The sequence below is a fragment of the Periplaneta americana genome, chromosome 1 (assembly GCF_040183065.1).
Source record: "Periplaneta americana isolate PAMFEO1 chromosome 1, P.americana_PAMFEO1_priV1, whole genome shotgun sequence".
Classification (NCBI taxonomy): Eukaryota; Metazoa; Arthropoda; class Insecta; order Blattodea; family Blattidae; genus Periplaneta; species Periplaneta americana.
The window spans coordinates 134,068,142-134,086,529 of NC_091117.1; the positions used below are offsets into that span (position 1 = coordinate 134,068,142).

At 33.1% G+C, this 18,388-nt stretch overlaps 1 protein-coding gene across 1 annotated transcript in view; it reads right to left on the reverse strand.

Moving 5' to 3' along the window:
• dpy (dumpy) overlaps positions 1-18,388 on the reverse strand; it is a 673,297-nt gene that overhangs the window by 223,526 nt on the left and 431,383 nt on the right. Inside the window, exons 63-71 of the mRNA XM_069827690.1 lie at positions 15,184-15,513; positions 11,954-12,265; positions 10,739-11,059; positions 9,482-9,808; positions 7,098-7,415; positions 5,667-5,987; positions 4,212-4,538; positions 3,198-3,515; positions 477-803 (exon numbers count right to left, since the gene is read on the reverse strand). Of these exons, the coding sequence (XP_069683791.1) occupies positions 477-803; positions 3,198-3,515; positions 4,212-4,538; positions 5,667-5,987; positions 7,098-7,415; positions 9,482-9,808; positions 10,739-11,059; positions 11,954-12,265; positions 15,184-15,513 (2,901 nt within the window). The remainder of the gene's footprint in view (positions 1-476; positions 804-3,197; positions 3,516-4,211; positions 4,539-5,666; positions 5,988-7,097; positions 7,416-9,481; positions 9,809-10,738; positions 11,060-11,953; positions 12,266-15,183; positions 15,514-18,388) is intronic.

Sequence of the window (18,388 nt, forward strand, 5' to 3'; positions counted from 1 at the left end):
TTAAGTAATTAAATATGTATATAATTATATAAATATATTATGTAAATAAATACCTACGCGTATAATTAAATATATAAGCAAGTCACTAAGATCTTTTAGGTTCTAAAATATTTCATAACGACCTGTATATACATACTGTTCTTTATAAACGTAATTTATATCAGATTATTTATAGAGTCAATACTAAAATTAACATTTACTTATACATTTCATGAAAAATTTCATTTTATTGACTCAGTTCTCTATTAGATATGATACTTAAATGTTTATTTTCCTCGTTATTGTGTCATAACAGAACGAACGTAATATCAAATCATCACTAAAAATACAAGGAAAATAACTAATAAAAAGCCTTTAATATTAAAGTTTACATTAATTCATAACCAATAGATTATCAATTAATTTTTTTTTCAAAGTTTTAACAGTTAGATCTATTACAGAAACTTCAAATAACCAAATCTGTATAGACTGCTTACTTTGCTGAATTTGTGAGCATCCTGTGAATGGATCGCCAGTATATCCCGTCTCACAGTAACACATTGGGGCATGTTTAACAACAACACAAGTGGTATGGGAGCCACACGACCCTGGGCAAGGATCTCTACATCGTTCGTTCTGACATGCTAAGTTGCCTGGACATTCGGCACTGATAGTGCATTCTGGTCGACAATTGGGTGCTCTGCCCACATAATTTGGCAAACAAGAGCATGCTGGAGTATTCCCAACAGCACGACACTGTGAGTTAGGTCCGCATGGTGAAGGCACACAAGGGTTTCCACTTGGTGGTTGCTGGGCTGGAGGTTCTAGAAAAATAGTAACCACATTCCAAAAGATACCATTCACCAGAGATAACATTCAGAGTATCAGAGTTAGAATGAAAGATATTTCAGGCATGAAACATTCAATTTGTTAAAGAGTGCACAAAATGCAATGTAAATTAGTAATTTGAAGAATTCACTCCATGCTCACACAACTGTTTCAGTATTATTTAATCATTAACTAACATAAATTACAAAAGGGACAGAATGCTGTAGTTTTTAGAAGAATTTGTCTGCTGCAATTCAGAAATTTGAGAATAATTACATAATATTTTTATTGCTTAGAATATTTATAATTAAACTGTCCATAATTTATGTTAGAAACTATTTTTTTAATTAATATAGGATTCACATTTTATCAATATATATTACGGTACAGAATAAAAAAAAATAATTAAATTATTAACTCTCTCTCTCCTTTTTTAATACGGCATTGGTATACTACACGACAAAACAATTATATAAGCAGATAAATTTAACAGTATACATTTGTAGTAAAGAACTGCCAACATTAAAAAAATTCTATACAATGCTATCATTAAAAAATAAAAGTAAACCTTTACGAGAGAGAGATTTTCTAAGTCACATTCTATTCAAATTGATTTTTAAAAATGTAATAAACTTAACAGTTTCTCTCTACACTTCTATAATACTGTATGACACAAAAGACATTGTCAAGTGGAATGCATTATTCTATTTGGAAATGACTGCTATCTTTTTGTGATTTAATTGTGAAGTAGGCCATGGTAAACAATAAGGCTACAGTTAGTTCGTGTTAGTTTATTGTTTGGAGTTACTGAGAGAAAAAGAGATCATGTATAGACCCTATTCCTGAATACATAGTGCAATGACATTTTAGGGTTGACTGACAGCTTTGCAGTGACATCCACTGAATGCTGTTTATTGGTAGCCGATTTAAAATGATCATTTCGCTTTATGTCCAGCACACCAAACGTTGTTTTAATGTATGTATTAAACTGCCTATACATTGGTGTGATGGTTTTGGACTGTCTGGTAACAGAAGAATGTCAGGATCGAGTGAGATACTGTCTTCAAATAAATGGAACACACTTTGAACATTTGCGATAGTGCACTGTGCAGTTGAGCTGAGAACAGTAATCTTCATAAGCAAACTTAAGTCATGTTTATCTGAGGATAATGCGATGTAATAATGTTATGCTGTATAATATTTCATGGCAGAATGTGATTACTAGACCTCGGATTTTAGGTTAAATATCTTCACATTTTATATAAAATATGAACGTTTGAAAGTGATTTTATGGTGCCTAAAAGTTCCTATTTTGTCCATTGAGACCTATTTCTAAGGTTTCAGAGACTTAAATTGCCTATTTCTATTTGTTACATATACATTTTTAAATTTTCGTGTAGCAGTGGAAGAGAAAGTTTTGAATATCATGGGTTTGGTTCAAATATCCTGTAATAGTTTGACTGTAGGAATGAAGAAATTCCTGGAAGATGTCTGGTTTTATTCAGTACTTGAGCAGACAGTAGAAATGTGATGAATCGGGAGGATGTAATTCTCTCTAAAGATATCAGAAGGCAAATATTGCTAGATTTAAATAAACATCTATTGCTTCGGTATCAAAGGGAAGAATTTGTTCTGTTATAAAATGCTTTTGTCTAAGAAAAGGAAAAGTTTCACAATAGAAAATTAGAGAAAAACGTTACCGTTATGTATTGCAATGCCAATTATGAACAATGTGTTAATTGTAAATTAATTGGTAAATTAATTAATTTAATTGTAATATGAGTATTTATGTATTATCAGCCTTTAGAGCAATGAGGCCGATGAATTCATTAAAAATTATGTACAGTACCAGTATTCATAATTTAAGACTTAACAAAAATAAAGTTTCTAACCGCAATATATTTTTTTTTTTTACTGTTTTTGTCACTGTATACCATAATGCTTAATATTCACTAATTAATTGCATTATAGTTACTGTAGTTTATGTGAATAAAAATTAAATTTTAGCTGCATAAAATAATATTTTTAGCCGCTTGAAATTATATTTTTAGGCGTCTAAATCTATGTTTTTAGTGCCTATTTGAAAACTTCAGGGCTTATTTTAGGCGCCTAAAAATTTGAGGTCTAGTGATTAGAAGAGACTTGTTCCAAAGGAAATAATATGTTATACCTACACTTGTCATTTCAAAATAATATTGTTTTCCCTGTTTGGTAAGTGGCTTTAGTGTCACACAGTATAAAATGGAGGAAAGGGCTTTGGTTTGAGACAGAAACATAAATTATTCGATATCTCTTCACGAAAATTAATTTCATTTTTGAAAATAAAGCAATGGTGCGAATTGCACAATATTGAAGAAAATGTTTGAGAAAAGAAGGAAGTTAATGCTTACTTTCTTCTTTCTGACATCTTGTAAAAGGGTCACCAATGAAGCCAGGGTTACAAGTACAGATAGGGTTGTGGTTCACAACTTGACAGCGAGCATTAAGGCCACAGGTCCCAGGACAAGGGTCCACACACTTCTGGTTTACACATGCTCTGTCCTGAGGACATTCCGTGCTAACAACACATTCTGGCTTGCAATTTGGTGGCGTTCCTATATAATTCGCCTGACAAGAGCAAACTGCATGACCATTCACCACACGGCATTGACTAAATGGCCCACATGGCGAGGGCTTGCATGGATCCATTACAGGCTGTTCTGTTGGAGCTAAGAGATTGTAAAGAAAAGAGAACATGCATAAAGAACTTCATACAATAGAGTAAATCATTCCCAATAGCATTCACTTTGCATTCAAATGTAAGTAGTAATATACATCCCATAGTATGTGGTAGAACCTCTATTATAGTATGTAAATTATGTAAGGTTAACTTATATTTTTCAAAATATAATTTCATTCTGGATTAATATTATATTATATTACTTAAAAGCCCTCTTAATTACAGTAAATAACATTCTTGAAGGCTAAGTGATATTTAATAAAGAAAAATAGGCAAATTCTAGAATTAAAAGATAATTTAAACACAAATTTTACATATACTGGTATTCAATTGTTAAAAGAGTATCATTTCCTAGTTCACAGACTATTTTATCAGCCATTAATTAGTAGCATACATTTTACTTGTTTTATGTAAAAATGTATTTAAACATTTAGATCAGATTTACAATTCAGTATATTAATTAGTTATAGCTTGATAAGAAATTGAATACCATATTATGATTATACAAAATTTGATATAGATACTAATATTTTATTATCAAAAATAAATTCTGTATAAATAAATAATATCACAGAACAGACTGTTAAGTATCTTATATTTGCATTTCATTATAAAGGTTTCTACCACACAGGAAAGATAAATATTTTAATTCAAAAGAGATAGCAGTGTTTAGTATTGTTCTTACTAGCTGGAGGAAGATGACAAGAACTGAGGGGGTTTCCAGTGTACCCAGGCAGGCAACTGCAGGAAGGAGCATGGTTCACAACACGGCACTCTGCATTGACACCACAAGTGCCAGGGCATGGATCCACGCATTTGTTTCGCACACAAGCTTTTGCTTTATCACAATCTGTATTCAGAACACATTCAGGTCGACAGCCTGCATATGGATCTCCCGTATATTCAGGAAGACAGGTGCAAGATCCAGCACCATTACGTTCTTTACATACAGCATTTGCACCACATGGTGATGGATTACATGGATCAAGTGGTGCCTCAACAGGTTGCGTAGCTGAAAGTTACATGCAAGCATCTTTTAAGCTGATCCTATTTAGTGACATCCTGATAAAATAATGATATAAAAAACATTTCATAGTAGGCTAGCTGCATATTAAAATTAGCATTTAAAAATCTGATATTGAATATTCCACACTTTTTGTATGACTGATACTTTCGTTATCTAATTGCAGAATAAGTCATTGTCTATTTTTTCCATATTTTACAATCGTAGGTACTGAAAACAGGAACTATAGAGAACAAAATTATCAGGAAACTGATGGAAATTTTTAATCTTAAAATTATTTAACAGTCAGTTGCTTTTCTTAATGAACTTTTTAAGCCTCCAATATTCCTATTTCATTTTGTAACAGACTTTAGTCTGCATGAAAAATTCTTAAAAATATTTCTTTAACACAAACTTATACCTAATTTCTCAATATTATTCAGTCTTATAATCTGCACTTTAAAATCTAAAACTATAATAAAACGTACATAAATTACACGCATTCAATGCTAGTGGATATAATTATATCACCAGAACGTAGGTACTTACATACTTATTTTTTTTTTTTAATTAACATAACACTGTTTCTTGTAGAATTTAAATTGACAGCAAATTAAAGGAAGCAGAAATATTATTAAATGAACGCACTACGGTATCTTTGAAACGAAAATGCACTTTACGAAAATGAATAAAAAAAATTAGGTACCCTTTTAAACACAGAATATGAAGCACATTCTCTAGCAATTATTTTAAATCAAATGAAAATAAAGTAAAAGTGGGCAGAGTAAATAAAGAAAACTCATCTAAAACACAACAATACTTCAACAAATGCGGATAAAGAAAACTGGAGACCAATCATAAAATGCTAATAGTCGTGATCTCTAGTTGTTTTTGGAACAAAATCAGATAATATAAAGAAAAAAAACTTAAGATACTGATAAAAATTTCATGATGATGATGATGATGATGATGATGATGATGATGATTGCTCACTAATCCTGAGTTTGAAAATGTATGGTATACAATATTGCACCTTTAAAAAGACTCTACACATTAAAAAAAATTCAATTACTTTTTTATCACAAGCTCTCAATTATTAAGTTGGCATCATAACAAAAGAAAATGCATAATTCTTACTTGGTATGGAAGAGCATCCAGCAAAGGGATCGCCAGTAAATCCTGGCTGGCATGTACACACTGGGGCATGTTTTACTACTACACATGTTGCTTGAACCCCACACGAACCAGGGCAAGGATCTCTACAACGCTCATTCTGACATGCCAGATTGCTGGGACATTCAGCATTGATCGTACATTCTGGACGACAGTTAGGAGCTCTGCCCACATAATTTGGCAAGCATGAGCAAGCAGGTGTATTGCCAACCACTCTGCACTGAGAATTAGGGCCACAAGGTGAAGGCACACAAGGATTACCACTTGGTGGTTGAACAGGAGGTTCTAGAAACAGACAGAGCAAGGGCATGCCAACATATAGTTTATAGGAAGAAAAACAATAAAGCAAAGCAATCGAGTAGTCAAAGGGCAAAGAAGAGAACACACTTCATATAAAGTATCAAGATAAGAATTTAGAAAATAAGAAAATGCACCTTAAATTATAGAGCTTATTATTCAAATCAGCAGTGAAGAATCCGCATGCAGTGATAGTTTCTGGTATATATCCGTGCCATGGAGGAATCTTCAGAGTGAAGTGGATATTCAGCAATGTCGTATGAATAATAAACAATAATTTCGTAAAATATAATAATGATAATTTTAGTTTCTTGTAGCTCAAAATGAATACACATCTATAGGCCTATATTGTTCACTGACGACAAGCAACTGGTGTATGAATGTAGTTAACAGTAATACCTTTAGCGTTCGTGAAATGTGTTCAGGTGATAGTGGTCGAGTCAGAATTTATTTAGTGTGCAAACAGATATCGATTTGTTCTTTTTCAAATTAAGTTGGCCAAGCAAAATATCTTAGTGTTGCCATATTTTCTATGCTCTTCCGATTGTGATTTTTTTTCCCTGTTTCCTCGTGTGAAGTCAGGTCTATGGGCATAAGGTCTCCTCAGAAGAGGAAATTATCAGATGAAATGCAACCTTTGACCAATTCCGGTAAACGCTTATACGGGATCTTTTCTAAAAACTGTACCGATGAGTGTTTTTAGCTATGGGAGATTAATTTTAAGGCAGGTGGTACAACTTCGTTATTCAGGTCGTCACTAACAGTAGTCCACTAAATTATTGACAGCACCACTTGCATTTCGATTGAAATTTTTACTATCTGAAAAAAAAAAAATCAACCTATTGTACCTCTCATTAAACTTTTCTTTGCAATTGAAATATCTCAGACAGTTCCCAACATGACATGATTTAAATATTCAGAATTTAATCCTGAGAAATGATGAAAACCAAAAATAGGTATTTAATTTTCTGAATATACATATTTTTTCAGTTACAGTTTGGAAAAGTTATCACTGTTCGTGATTCTTCACAATCTGATTTTGATACACTTTCAAGACATCAGAAACCATAACCAAAGAAACAAAAGAATAAAGCTTACGTTGTTCCTTGAGGCATCTGACGAAAGGATCTCCAGTGAAGCCAGGCATACAGCTACAGATAGGATTGTGGTTTACGACTTGACAGCGAGCATTGAGACCACATGTGCCTGGACATGGGTCTACACATTTTTGGTTCACACATGCTTTATCTTGAGGGCATTCCGTGCTAACAACACATTCTGGCTTACAACTTGGAGGTGTTCCTATATAATTGGTCTGACAAGAGCAAACTGCATGACCATTCACAACACGGCATTGACTGAATGGCCCACATGGAGAAGGTTTGCATGGGTTCTTTACAGGTGGTTCTGTTGGAGCTATAAGAAATTGAAATTAAATTCAGAACATGCTTTGTACATGCATAAGAGAAATATTCATGTGGACTTAGGAGATCTTTTTTTTTTCCATTGAGCAAGTGGAAGAAAATTGATATTTTCTGAATGCTTAATGATACTACCGATAGTTCAATAGTTCAATGAGTACTACTATAAAATATTCTATTAAGATTCCCCTTCCAACGAGAGAAAAGAACAAACACAATGTAGAAGAGAAAGTTTGACTAATGAACTTTTAAAAGCTTCAATGACACAAATCTGTAATCATTATATTCACTACTTTAGTTTATAAGCTAATAAGCCAATTGTTCCCATGAATAAATCGCAGAATGCATTCACAGATTCTGTCAGACTTATTTGGTGATATAGCCCTCTATCCCTACATGTATTATATCTATTACAAATAACAGCACAGGACTACAACTGAACTCCAAAGACCACATGATTAAGAGAATAACAGTAAAACACAAAGTTGAAATATGAGGTAATAAATGAGAAGCAGAAATAAAAACATTTGTGTGAAGAAATAAACAACATTTATCAATATGGCTGCTCGGATTCAATTTACATACCAATATGTGGATGAATTTTATCATTATTTCAAAGGAATAACAGAAATGTAATTTTGAAAAAAATTATATTGTTGTTATTATTGTTGTTATTATTATTATTATTATTATTATTATTATTATTATTATTATTATATTCTTATATTGTTATTACCATTACTATAATCATCATCATACAGGCCATGATTGTTTAGCCAAACACCTGCATAGAATTGGAATATATCAGTCCCCTAACTGCCCATTGTGCAACTCAAACCAAGAAATGGATTCAGAACACCTCAAAATCTGTGTTTCAGTGGCTGGCCATGATAATATCTTTGAAAAATATTGGAGTGCAAGAGTCAAATTACTTTATTGTCAAACGCCTGGCATTAGAAAACAACACAACATAATCATCATCATCAATAATATTACCAGTATCAGAAAGTGAAATCTCAGTAAAATAATTAAACTTAAATCTTCAATTCACATCCACATCTTTTCAAATAAACAAGTAGGCTAGTCTCGAGACCAAGATATATTATCAACAATATTATCAAAATAGCGAGAATTATGTTACATGCTTAAATCTATAATGAAGGTAGTCCATCCATACTGTATTCACAGAAAATCTTATCGTCCAACAAAGGATTCAAAGTTGAATAGTTACGACTTACAGCCAGATAATTACAGTATATATAACAAGCATTTCTGTAGGAAATTTAAGACAAAAAAGTAAATAAACTGTAAGATCGTTAATAAAGGTGTTATGAAATATGTCATGCTGCAATATTTTCTATACCATAGTATTTAACTGCAGAACAGCAACTTATGAAGCAACATTAAACATCTGTTGATCATAATGAGATGCTTGCTATGTGGTACAACAATAATTTCAGAAATCTTATTTCATGTACTGTTTTCACATTACAGCATACTTGTAGTTAGATCAGAATATCAATTCCTAATCATTACCGATATAATTTGAATCCAGACAACCATATTCATGATATCAAAAAGCCAGTAATATCTTGTTTATCCAGCTTAAAATTAATTAAAGTGAAATTTATTGTATAAATGTTTCGAAATTTTACTTTCATACGTATTTAAACCTCAAAAGATAAAATAACTACCAACAGAATAACAACAGTACAAACTGTTTAATCGAAATTTACCTATACATATCCTTCAGAATAATGATATATTATTAAGAAGTGAGTTAAGTGATACAATTAAAACTCATATCATCCTTTGCCGCAAAGAATGCTCATAGAGAGTTGTATGACTATTACTACAAGGAAATGTACCATAACGGTAACGTGTTTATGTAGTTATAAATACTAATTTGAATTTAACAAGTATTAAAGAATGGTAGTGACATTCTAATAAACATATATTCCAAACATTTTCATACACACAATTATGTGCAATTAAGTAATTGCTGGATAAACAAGATTGTAAATATAGTTCAGAAAAGAAAAGCATAAGAAGTATTCTTACTAGCTGGAGGAAGATGGCAAGAACTGAGAGGATTGCCAGTATAACCAGGTCTACAGCTGCAGGAAGGAGCATGATTCACAACACGGCAATCTGCATTGATTCCACACGTGCCAGGACACGGATCCACACACTTGTTTCTAACACAAGCTCTCGCTCTATTGCAATCTGTATTGAGCACACATTCTGGTCTACATCCAGTGTATGGATCGCCTGTGTATTCTGGCAAGCATGTGCATGACCCAGCACCATTACGCTCTTTGCAAACTGCATTTGCACCACAAGGTGACGGATTGCAAGGATCTCGTGGAGTCTCAACTGGCTTTAGAGCTGCAAGTCATGAAAAAATTACCTATAATTCACTATAAAATTACTGGTAACTACCGATACAGCTTCACCATGCTCACGTCTAGGAGAATGCTGTTTATTAATACTTCCTTCAAAATTAAGTTTATAATTACGATAATTATCGGTATGAAATATGGTACAGCCTAGATGTTAAACACATGACGTTCAACCTATAAATGTAATTAGCCAGGGACATGAAATCCTGTAGTAAGTCAGATATTTTAATTTAAGGAATTAAACATATGAAAAACTGAGCAGCGTCAGAAAGTTTTAATATATATATATATATATACACAATGATACGATGTAAGTTTAAGTCATACAGTCACAGTCAACATCAATGCCAGTGATGTCTATATCAAATTCATGATAATTATTGTATCAGTAATAGACCTAATGTAAATTCTTACCTATGTGAAGAAATCACGTAGTTGCATGAAATGTCATTAGGCCTACATAACAACTCCATATACTTTTGTTCATTGCAACAGTAATCTCTAAATTTAACTTTATATTTGTGTATAATCACTTTCTGCTCATTTTTCTAAACAAAACATTTTGTAAACTGAAAACAGCTGCGTAACTTACTGGTTTGAAAAGTTTTCTAAATGCATTTTCTACAACACGACATATACTGAATTACAACCATTTCTTATTCTATGAAGCATCCTCTTGTGCCTACAAAAAATTAAAAGTGGAGAATGTTGCCTGCCTCTCCTTTCCTTCTCTCGCTTTCTCCAACAATACGCACGAACATACATACACACAGAACAGGGTTTATCCAGCAACTATATAATGATGTTGGTCTTAGTAAAATGACTAATTTTCTTTCTCAAATCAAGGCATAATTAAATATTCCAAATGAAATACATTTTTAACGCTAATATACTCAATAAATACTTGATATCTTACTTGGTATGGGAGAACATCCGGCAAAAGGATCACCAGTAAATCCTGGTTGACATGTACATACTGGGGCATGTTTTACTACTACACATGTTGCCTGAACACCACATGACCCAGGGCAAGGATCTCTACAACGCTCATTCTGACATGCCAGATTGCTGGGACATTCAGCATTGATCGTACATTCTGGACGACAGTTAGGGGCTCTGCCCACATAATTTGGTAAACATGAACAAGCAGGCGTGTTTCCAACAGCCCTGCATTGAGAATTTGGACCACAAGGCGAAGGTACACAAGGATTACCACTTGGTGGTTGAACAGGAGGTTCTAGAAACAGACAAAGGAAGAGCATGCCAAAGTACACCACAAAAGATAAGAAATTTAAATATAATAAATGCAAGGCACAGCAGATTGAAGATTGAAAGCATGTATAGCCAACATTGAACACATATTTCTGTATGGTTCAAAAAGTGATTTTTGGAATCAAGATTTTCATTAATACTGACATTGTTTAAACATATAAGAGCGTCAGTATTAGAAACATACATATTTGAAATCAAATTATTTACATCTCATATATATGCAAACTTAAAATTTCATCAAAAGATTTATTTCACATTCCAAATGCTACTTTATTCACTGTGAGTCGGTGATTGTATTAGGTATACATACTTCTATAAAGAAAAATATACAAAGCATAAAGAAAAAAATGTAGAGGAAGTAAATAACTTAATTGATGGTGAAACGTCCATTTTTTACATTAATGGTAGTCTAAATTTTTACACAATTTAATTGCGTATAGTTCATTCTTGCAGTGTTTCGTTATGATAGATGAAAAACCAAATGTTACCTATAGTCTATCTTCTATCTTACAGCTGCCTTCTGTCTTAAGATATAAACAGCCTTGATGTAAAATGCGTTTCACAATCTTAATTGCAAAATGAAAGAAAATATTAAATTTACTAGTTTAAATATGATAATAATTATGCAAGTATCGCTTAAATATTATCCTAATCCTCTAATTTCTTTTACATTTTATACTAGAAGTTTAGTCTTGTTAGTCTTTTTCTTCAACATTATGACGAAAGTTGTATTGTGTTATTGGAAATCTTAAATATCAAAATGAATCTCAAAACTTAAGGCTGTTATAAAAATTAGTTCAGTTCATTTAAAATTTTACATTTGTAATAATCGTGTGTGAGGGAATTCATGAAATCTTACTTTTTTCCTTGACACATCTGACAAAAGGATCACCAGTGAAGCCCGGAGAACAGCTGCATATAGGATTATGGTTTACAACTTGGCAGCGAGCATTTAGACCGCATGTGCCTGGACAAGGATCTGCACATTTTTGGTTGATGCAAGCCCTGTCTTGAGCACAGTCTGCACTTACAACACACTCTGGCCTGCATGCCGGAGGTGTGCCAATATAGTTAGCTTGACAAGAGCAAACTGGATGCCCATTAACCACACGACATATACTGAATGGTCCACATGGTGAAGGTTGACATGGGTTTGTTGGAATTGCTGGAGCTAAAGAAAGAATCGCAAAGCAGAAGAGAGAAGGAATCAATGAAACCTTACTAACAAAACAGAAGTATTAAGAAAAACATATAAATATTTTCATAAGAAAAATATATGAACATAGAGTAACTAGTAGGTTATTCAGAAAGTAAGTATCGATTATGTAATATTTATAAAATAAACATTTAAATATTCCTACCATCCAGAGGGTCTGATAGCCTTTGTGTACATCCAGAAATGTTATTCGGTAACCATACTGGTAGTTGACATAGTGATGGATTTATAAAGTTCGTTCAACAGTGAAAATATTATGCAATCATTCGATTTTTGTGGAGTGAAGATTAGAAATGGCTTCTTAAGTTCGGATCAGGACGATCTTCAATATCAAACAGTGAGATCTGTGGCAAAATAAAAAACCACAACAGATGACAACATGGCAGTCCCTGATGGAAATGGGAGTTGATAGATCGTTCTTAGGCTTAAGTACTGATTTAATAAATGTGTATATTGTCAGCAGAGTTTACTAGTTCGGTCCCATGATCAAAAATATATATTAGTTCGGTTCAGAGCCAAGAAGTAAACAATACTAGTTCGTCCCGGGTCATTAAGTTATCAGCACTAGTTCGGTCCCGAACCGAAAATAGAGGACTACTGGTTGGAAATCTTCTTGTTAGGCCAAAGTTGTGAAGATTACTTACAGAATGTTTACCAGTGATTGAAATGACAGTTAGGTACAGTCGCGACTAATTATGAAAACGAATTCGAATCAGTATCACTACCAACATCAAAATACATCAGTATCGATATCATACCAGCATGAAAATATGTTGGATTCGATACAACAGCTAGTTCATAATATATATTGTAACAGTCTCTTTTATATGGTATATATATATATATATATATATATATATATATATAACTTGTCTATACCTGCATAGTTCGGACCGCATTAATACTGCACCTTTCTGAACCCTGGAACGAATTAGTACTGTATATTTCAGGTGTGTATCTGATGGAACCAAACTAGTATGCACCCACTGTCACCAGTTACCACATTATTCATGACATTCTTCAATATAGCAAGATATCTTGTCAATGGGTACCACAGGAACTAACGGAAGAGAACAAACTGTTGCATATGGGATTGAGGCTGGCATATTTTATGCATTGTCAGAGGAAAAGCTAAGTTTTCTTTAGCTGGATTGTTACTGGCAACAAAACACGGGACCATCACTACATAGTTTAGTCCAGAATGGTCTTCATAGAAAAGATGCATACCACATCACACACAAGAAGAAATTAAGAGACAGAAGTCTGCTGGGAAGGTGATACTGAGGGAATACTGTTTGCCAAGTTTCTGGAATGAGGGAACATTGTGAATTTTGAACGGGTTGTGTAAGCCACTGAGGAAGCAATTCGAATAAAACGTCCAAATCTGCAATTACATGAAGTAATTTTGCATTATAGCAATGAACGACCATATTTTACGAATACGACGAAACCATTGGTGCAGCAGCAACATGGATGGGACCTCGGTCAGACTAATTTACACCTTTAAGGTCACTAAAGGAAATTCTAGAAGAAGATTTATTCTAAAGTGATGGGGAGTTAAAAACATACGCAAAATGTGAATGTCACTGTTGAGCTATAATATTATTTTCGAGATAATATCAACGGTCTTGTGACAAGTTTAAATAAATGCCTGGAAACAAATGGTGTTTACTCTTAAGTAAGTAAATTTTGTTTACATCAGAAAATTTTAATGCTGATTTAATAAAAGCAATCGAAACTTATTTTATGAATGCTCTATGTAGATGATAGAATATGAAGGACATGTACAGTATATACAAAATAGAAATGAAGCAATAGTAAACATGAAATATTTATGTACTTAAAAAATAATTTTTTTAAGTAATATACACTGAACTCTCTCTAAATTTAAAACCTAGGAATTCAGTACTTCTTGTCTATTGTCGCAGTCTAAAAGCTAATTATATTCTAAAATACCCAGGTAGGTCTATTCAATAAATTTATGTTACAAAGAAATACAGTAAAGTATGCAATATCTATACTGATTGTATTTCAAAAACAGCAGAACACAGTTTTTTTATTGTTGATAACATATTTATGAATATAATTTTGTTTTTGAATCGTGATCTTTTTCACTACAATACTTAAGAAGCAATTAATGTCTATACAATGAATTGATTTCCTTGTTACAACATAATCCCTATTTTCTACTGTTAAATGCTGATATTTTCCTCCTTAAGTAGCCAATAAAATCTATATTTAAGATAAGCAGCTCAGAAGACAAGAAGACTGAATTTCTTGCACTGTATTTGCTGGTGTATAAGATGCATTTTTTCTTTGAAAATAGGCTGAAAAACAGGGTGCGTCTTATGCATCAATACAGATTTTGTGAATGGGTCAAAGCTTCATAGGATGCTGTGAAAACCGAGACAGTGGTTAAAGGATTTAAGAAGTGTGTCGTTAGTAATCCACTGGATGATACAAAGGACAGTTTGTTGTATGAGGACTCAGATTCAGATTTAGAAGAGGTATTCAAGTGACTTTTCATTTAACTCTGAAAATTATTTCTCGGTTTTGATGAAGATTAAAATGTATTCTTTCCTAGATAGATTAGGTACCGGTACTTGATGAAAGTAGACCCACATATTCCTTTATATTTTAAAATACTGTAAATTCTTTCTAATATATAGTGATAAAGTTTTTCCTTAAAAAAAAAGTGTTTAAAAAAACGGGTGCGTCTTAACCACCAGTAAATACAGTACTGTAATCCATAACTTGGGTTATTAAAAGAAAATTAATCACATTACCTTCGCTTTTAATTTTTAAGAAGGAAAAAAGACACAGAAAATAAGACAGCTCATAAATAAGAAATATAGCGAAAAGAAGAAGCTTACGAGCAGAAGGTAGAAGACTGCAGGTACTAAGAGGGTTTCCAGTGTACCCAGGTAGACAGCTGCAGGAAGGAGCATGATTCACGACACGACACTCTGCATTGAGTCCGCATGCGCCAGGACACGGATCCACACACTTGTTTCTAACACAAGCTCTCGCTCTATTGCAATCTGTATTGAGCACACATTCTGGTCTACATCCAGTGTATGGGTCGCCTGTATATTCTGGCAAGCATGTACATGACCCAGCACCATTACGCTCTTTGCAAACAGCATTTGCACCACAAGGTGATGGATTGCATGGATTTCGAGGAGTCTCAATTGGTTGAATTGCTGAAATGTCAATATGCATAACAACATTTAATAGCTTATCAAGTTTGATTACTCGCATTATAAAATACTAGTAATATCGTAAAGTATTTATGGTACCTATTTATTATAATTCGTTACATTAATTCTAAACACACACACAGTCACGAGCATTCACACAAATCAGTTAGACTTGAGTACTTATAGTACAGATAGTTCATTTTACGAGGAATGCTGAGCCTAGTGGCAGTGCGGCGCACATTCACTGCGTGATAATAGCATCACTGAAAGCGTGCTGTGTGCCATTGCTGCCCCTAGATTTCAAATACGAAATACTGCTTACTTACAAATTACTTCAGATACTGCTGAAAATGGCCTCCTTCTGCAGTGAGACACGCCCTACATCTCTTAAACAAACTATGTATCACATCCTGCAGTTTAGCTTGAGTAATTTTTGCCACTTCCTGTCGTACTGCGTCCTTCAGTTTTCTATAGTATGGGAATTATTTTTATACACTTTACGCTTTAAGTTTCCCCAAGGATAAAAATCACAATAACTGAGATCAGAGGATGTAGAAGGCCACAAACCTCTGCTTATTATCTGGTCTTCGAAAACTTCCTTTATGGTGTCGATTGAACATTCGGCAGTATACGGGGTATCACTGTCGTGTTGAAAATAATCGTATTTTTTTTCGTCTGTAAGCTGATTGGAAAATGGAGGCAGTATTTATTCACAGTTGTGTTACAAAAAATTGGCCCAATTATTCGTCTCGCATTAACCGCATACCAAACCTCTACTTTATCACTGTGCAACGGGACTTGCTGTACAATACTCGGATTTTCATCACTCCAATATCGCACATATCGAGAACTGACATGACCATTGAGATAAAACTATGCCTTATCAGTCATAAACATTAGCTGTGGATCAAGGTGTCCATTGTGAATATTTTCAAGAAACTAATCGTAGAATCGTATTCTAGGGGCAAAATCTGTTCGCTTGATTTCTTGTACAAACCTTATTTTATATGACTGGAATTGAATTAGCTTGGTTGCTTTGTGAGCTGACCCACAGAATATATTTGTTTCTTAAGCTAGGCACTGAGATTTCTTTGGACTTAATTCTAATCACACTTTAATACCTTCAAGTTTTTCTGCAGTTGAAACATGTTGTTTACACTCCTTAGGCTTGTCGCAAATTGAACCTGTTGTATGCCATTTTTTAATTAACTTCGAAATGCAAGACTGTGCAGGAATTTTGATTATGGAAATGTGCGCACAAATCTACGAATGCATTTTCTATAATGGTTTTTCTTTATGTAACACTCACTAGAAAAATTCGTTCTTCAGTAGTATACGTCATCTTCTCATAAAATATGTGTACATCACAGCGAACTTCAAACTCAACTGAGTCAAAATATGCTGGAACCCAGGATTTTGTACAGGACACATCATGGCCAAGATAGCTTGTGCAACGTACAAATTTGCCACAATTTGGCCCGTAATACAACTATTCCTCGTAAAATGAACTAAATTCACTAAATTTAATTTCGACTCTTCATAACAAAATTCAAACTCTTATTCTTATCAGTTACGTAAAATTTTTATATTTAAATTGGGGTATTTCAATCTGTAAAAGAAATTATATTGCTTCTACATCACAATTTAATTTGTGGATTTAAATTTAATAAATGGCTAATTTTTAAAACTTTCAATTTCACGAATTTAAGATGATAGCACAAAAATACAAATAAGTACCGATAATAAATAATACAAAGAGATACCAGTTACTTGAACGAATTAGGTAAATATCTTTGTAAGATTTCATGTTTGACTTCGCAAGAAGCAAAAAGAGGAAACTTCATTCTATTATTTTCTTATTAAAAACTTGAAATGAAATTTACAATGAAATACAATAATTAATTAAGAATTTCTCAGAGTATTTGTAAATTTGATTTAAAGTTTTTCTCGTATGTTAAATTTATCGGATATTATACTCATACAAAGTATTTTTACTTCTAGTTTTAAATTGTCTGTTACTTAGATTTATTAAAACTTTATTGCATAAAATTGTCACGATGAAATTAGAAAAAAAAATTCATAATTCTTCATTTTTCGTACGCATTAAATATTCTTTTACTTGTGAGACTGAATTTCTACCTATTCATTTGCCAACAGAAAATTATCCTTAGTTCTATGGAAATAGTAGGCCTACCTATCCCATCAAATTTGATATAACTGTTTTTTTTACAAAAAGCAATAAAATGCTTACATTGAGGAATACTAGAGCAACCTGCAAATGGATCACCAGTGAATCCTGTTTGACAGTGGCACATTGGTGAATGTTTAACCACAATGCAAGTTGTATGTGGACCACATGAGCCTTGGCAAGGATTTCTACATCGTTCACTTTGGCAAGCCATGTTTCCTGGGCATTCAGCATTGATGGTGCATTCTGGACGACAGTTTGGTGCTCTGCCCATATAGTTTGGTAGGCAAGAACATGCCGGATGGTTGTCTACAACTCGGCAGTGAGAATTTGGACCACATGGAGATGGAACACATGGATTTGTACTTGAAACAGCTTGAATGGGTCGCTCTAGAAAGATAGAGAGGATCACACCCACATGCAACATGCATTACACAGAGAAACACACACAGATAAAATTATACAAAAGATAGAAAACATGCGAGTACAGTGTATCAACAAAAGAAATTATTCTCCCAAGAACATTTTTCAGTAATTTGTTAGATAGACTGAAGTGTTTATTTTTTCCATAAAGAGTCTTTGAAAATAATTAATGCTTACAGTTTATTGTCTAAGCTTACAATACATGTGTGATATTAACAAAAATATATACATCTATATTTCATGATAGAAATTTATTTATTTTCTGTC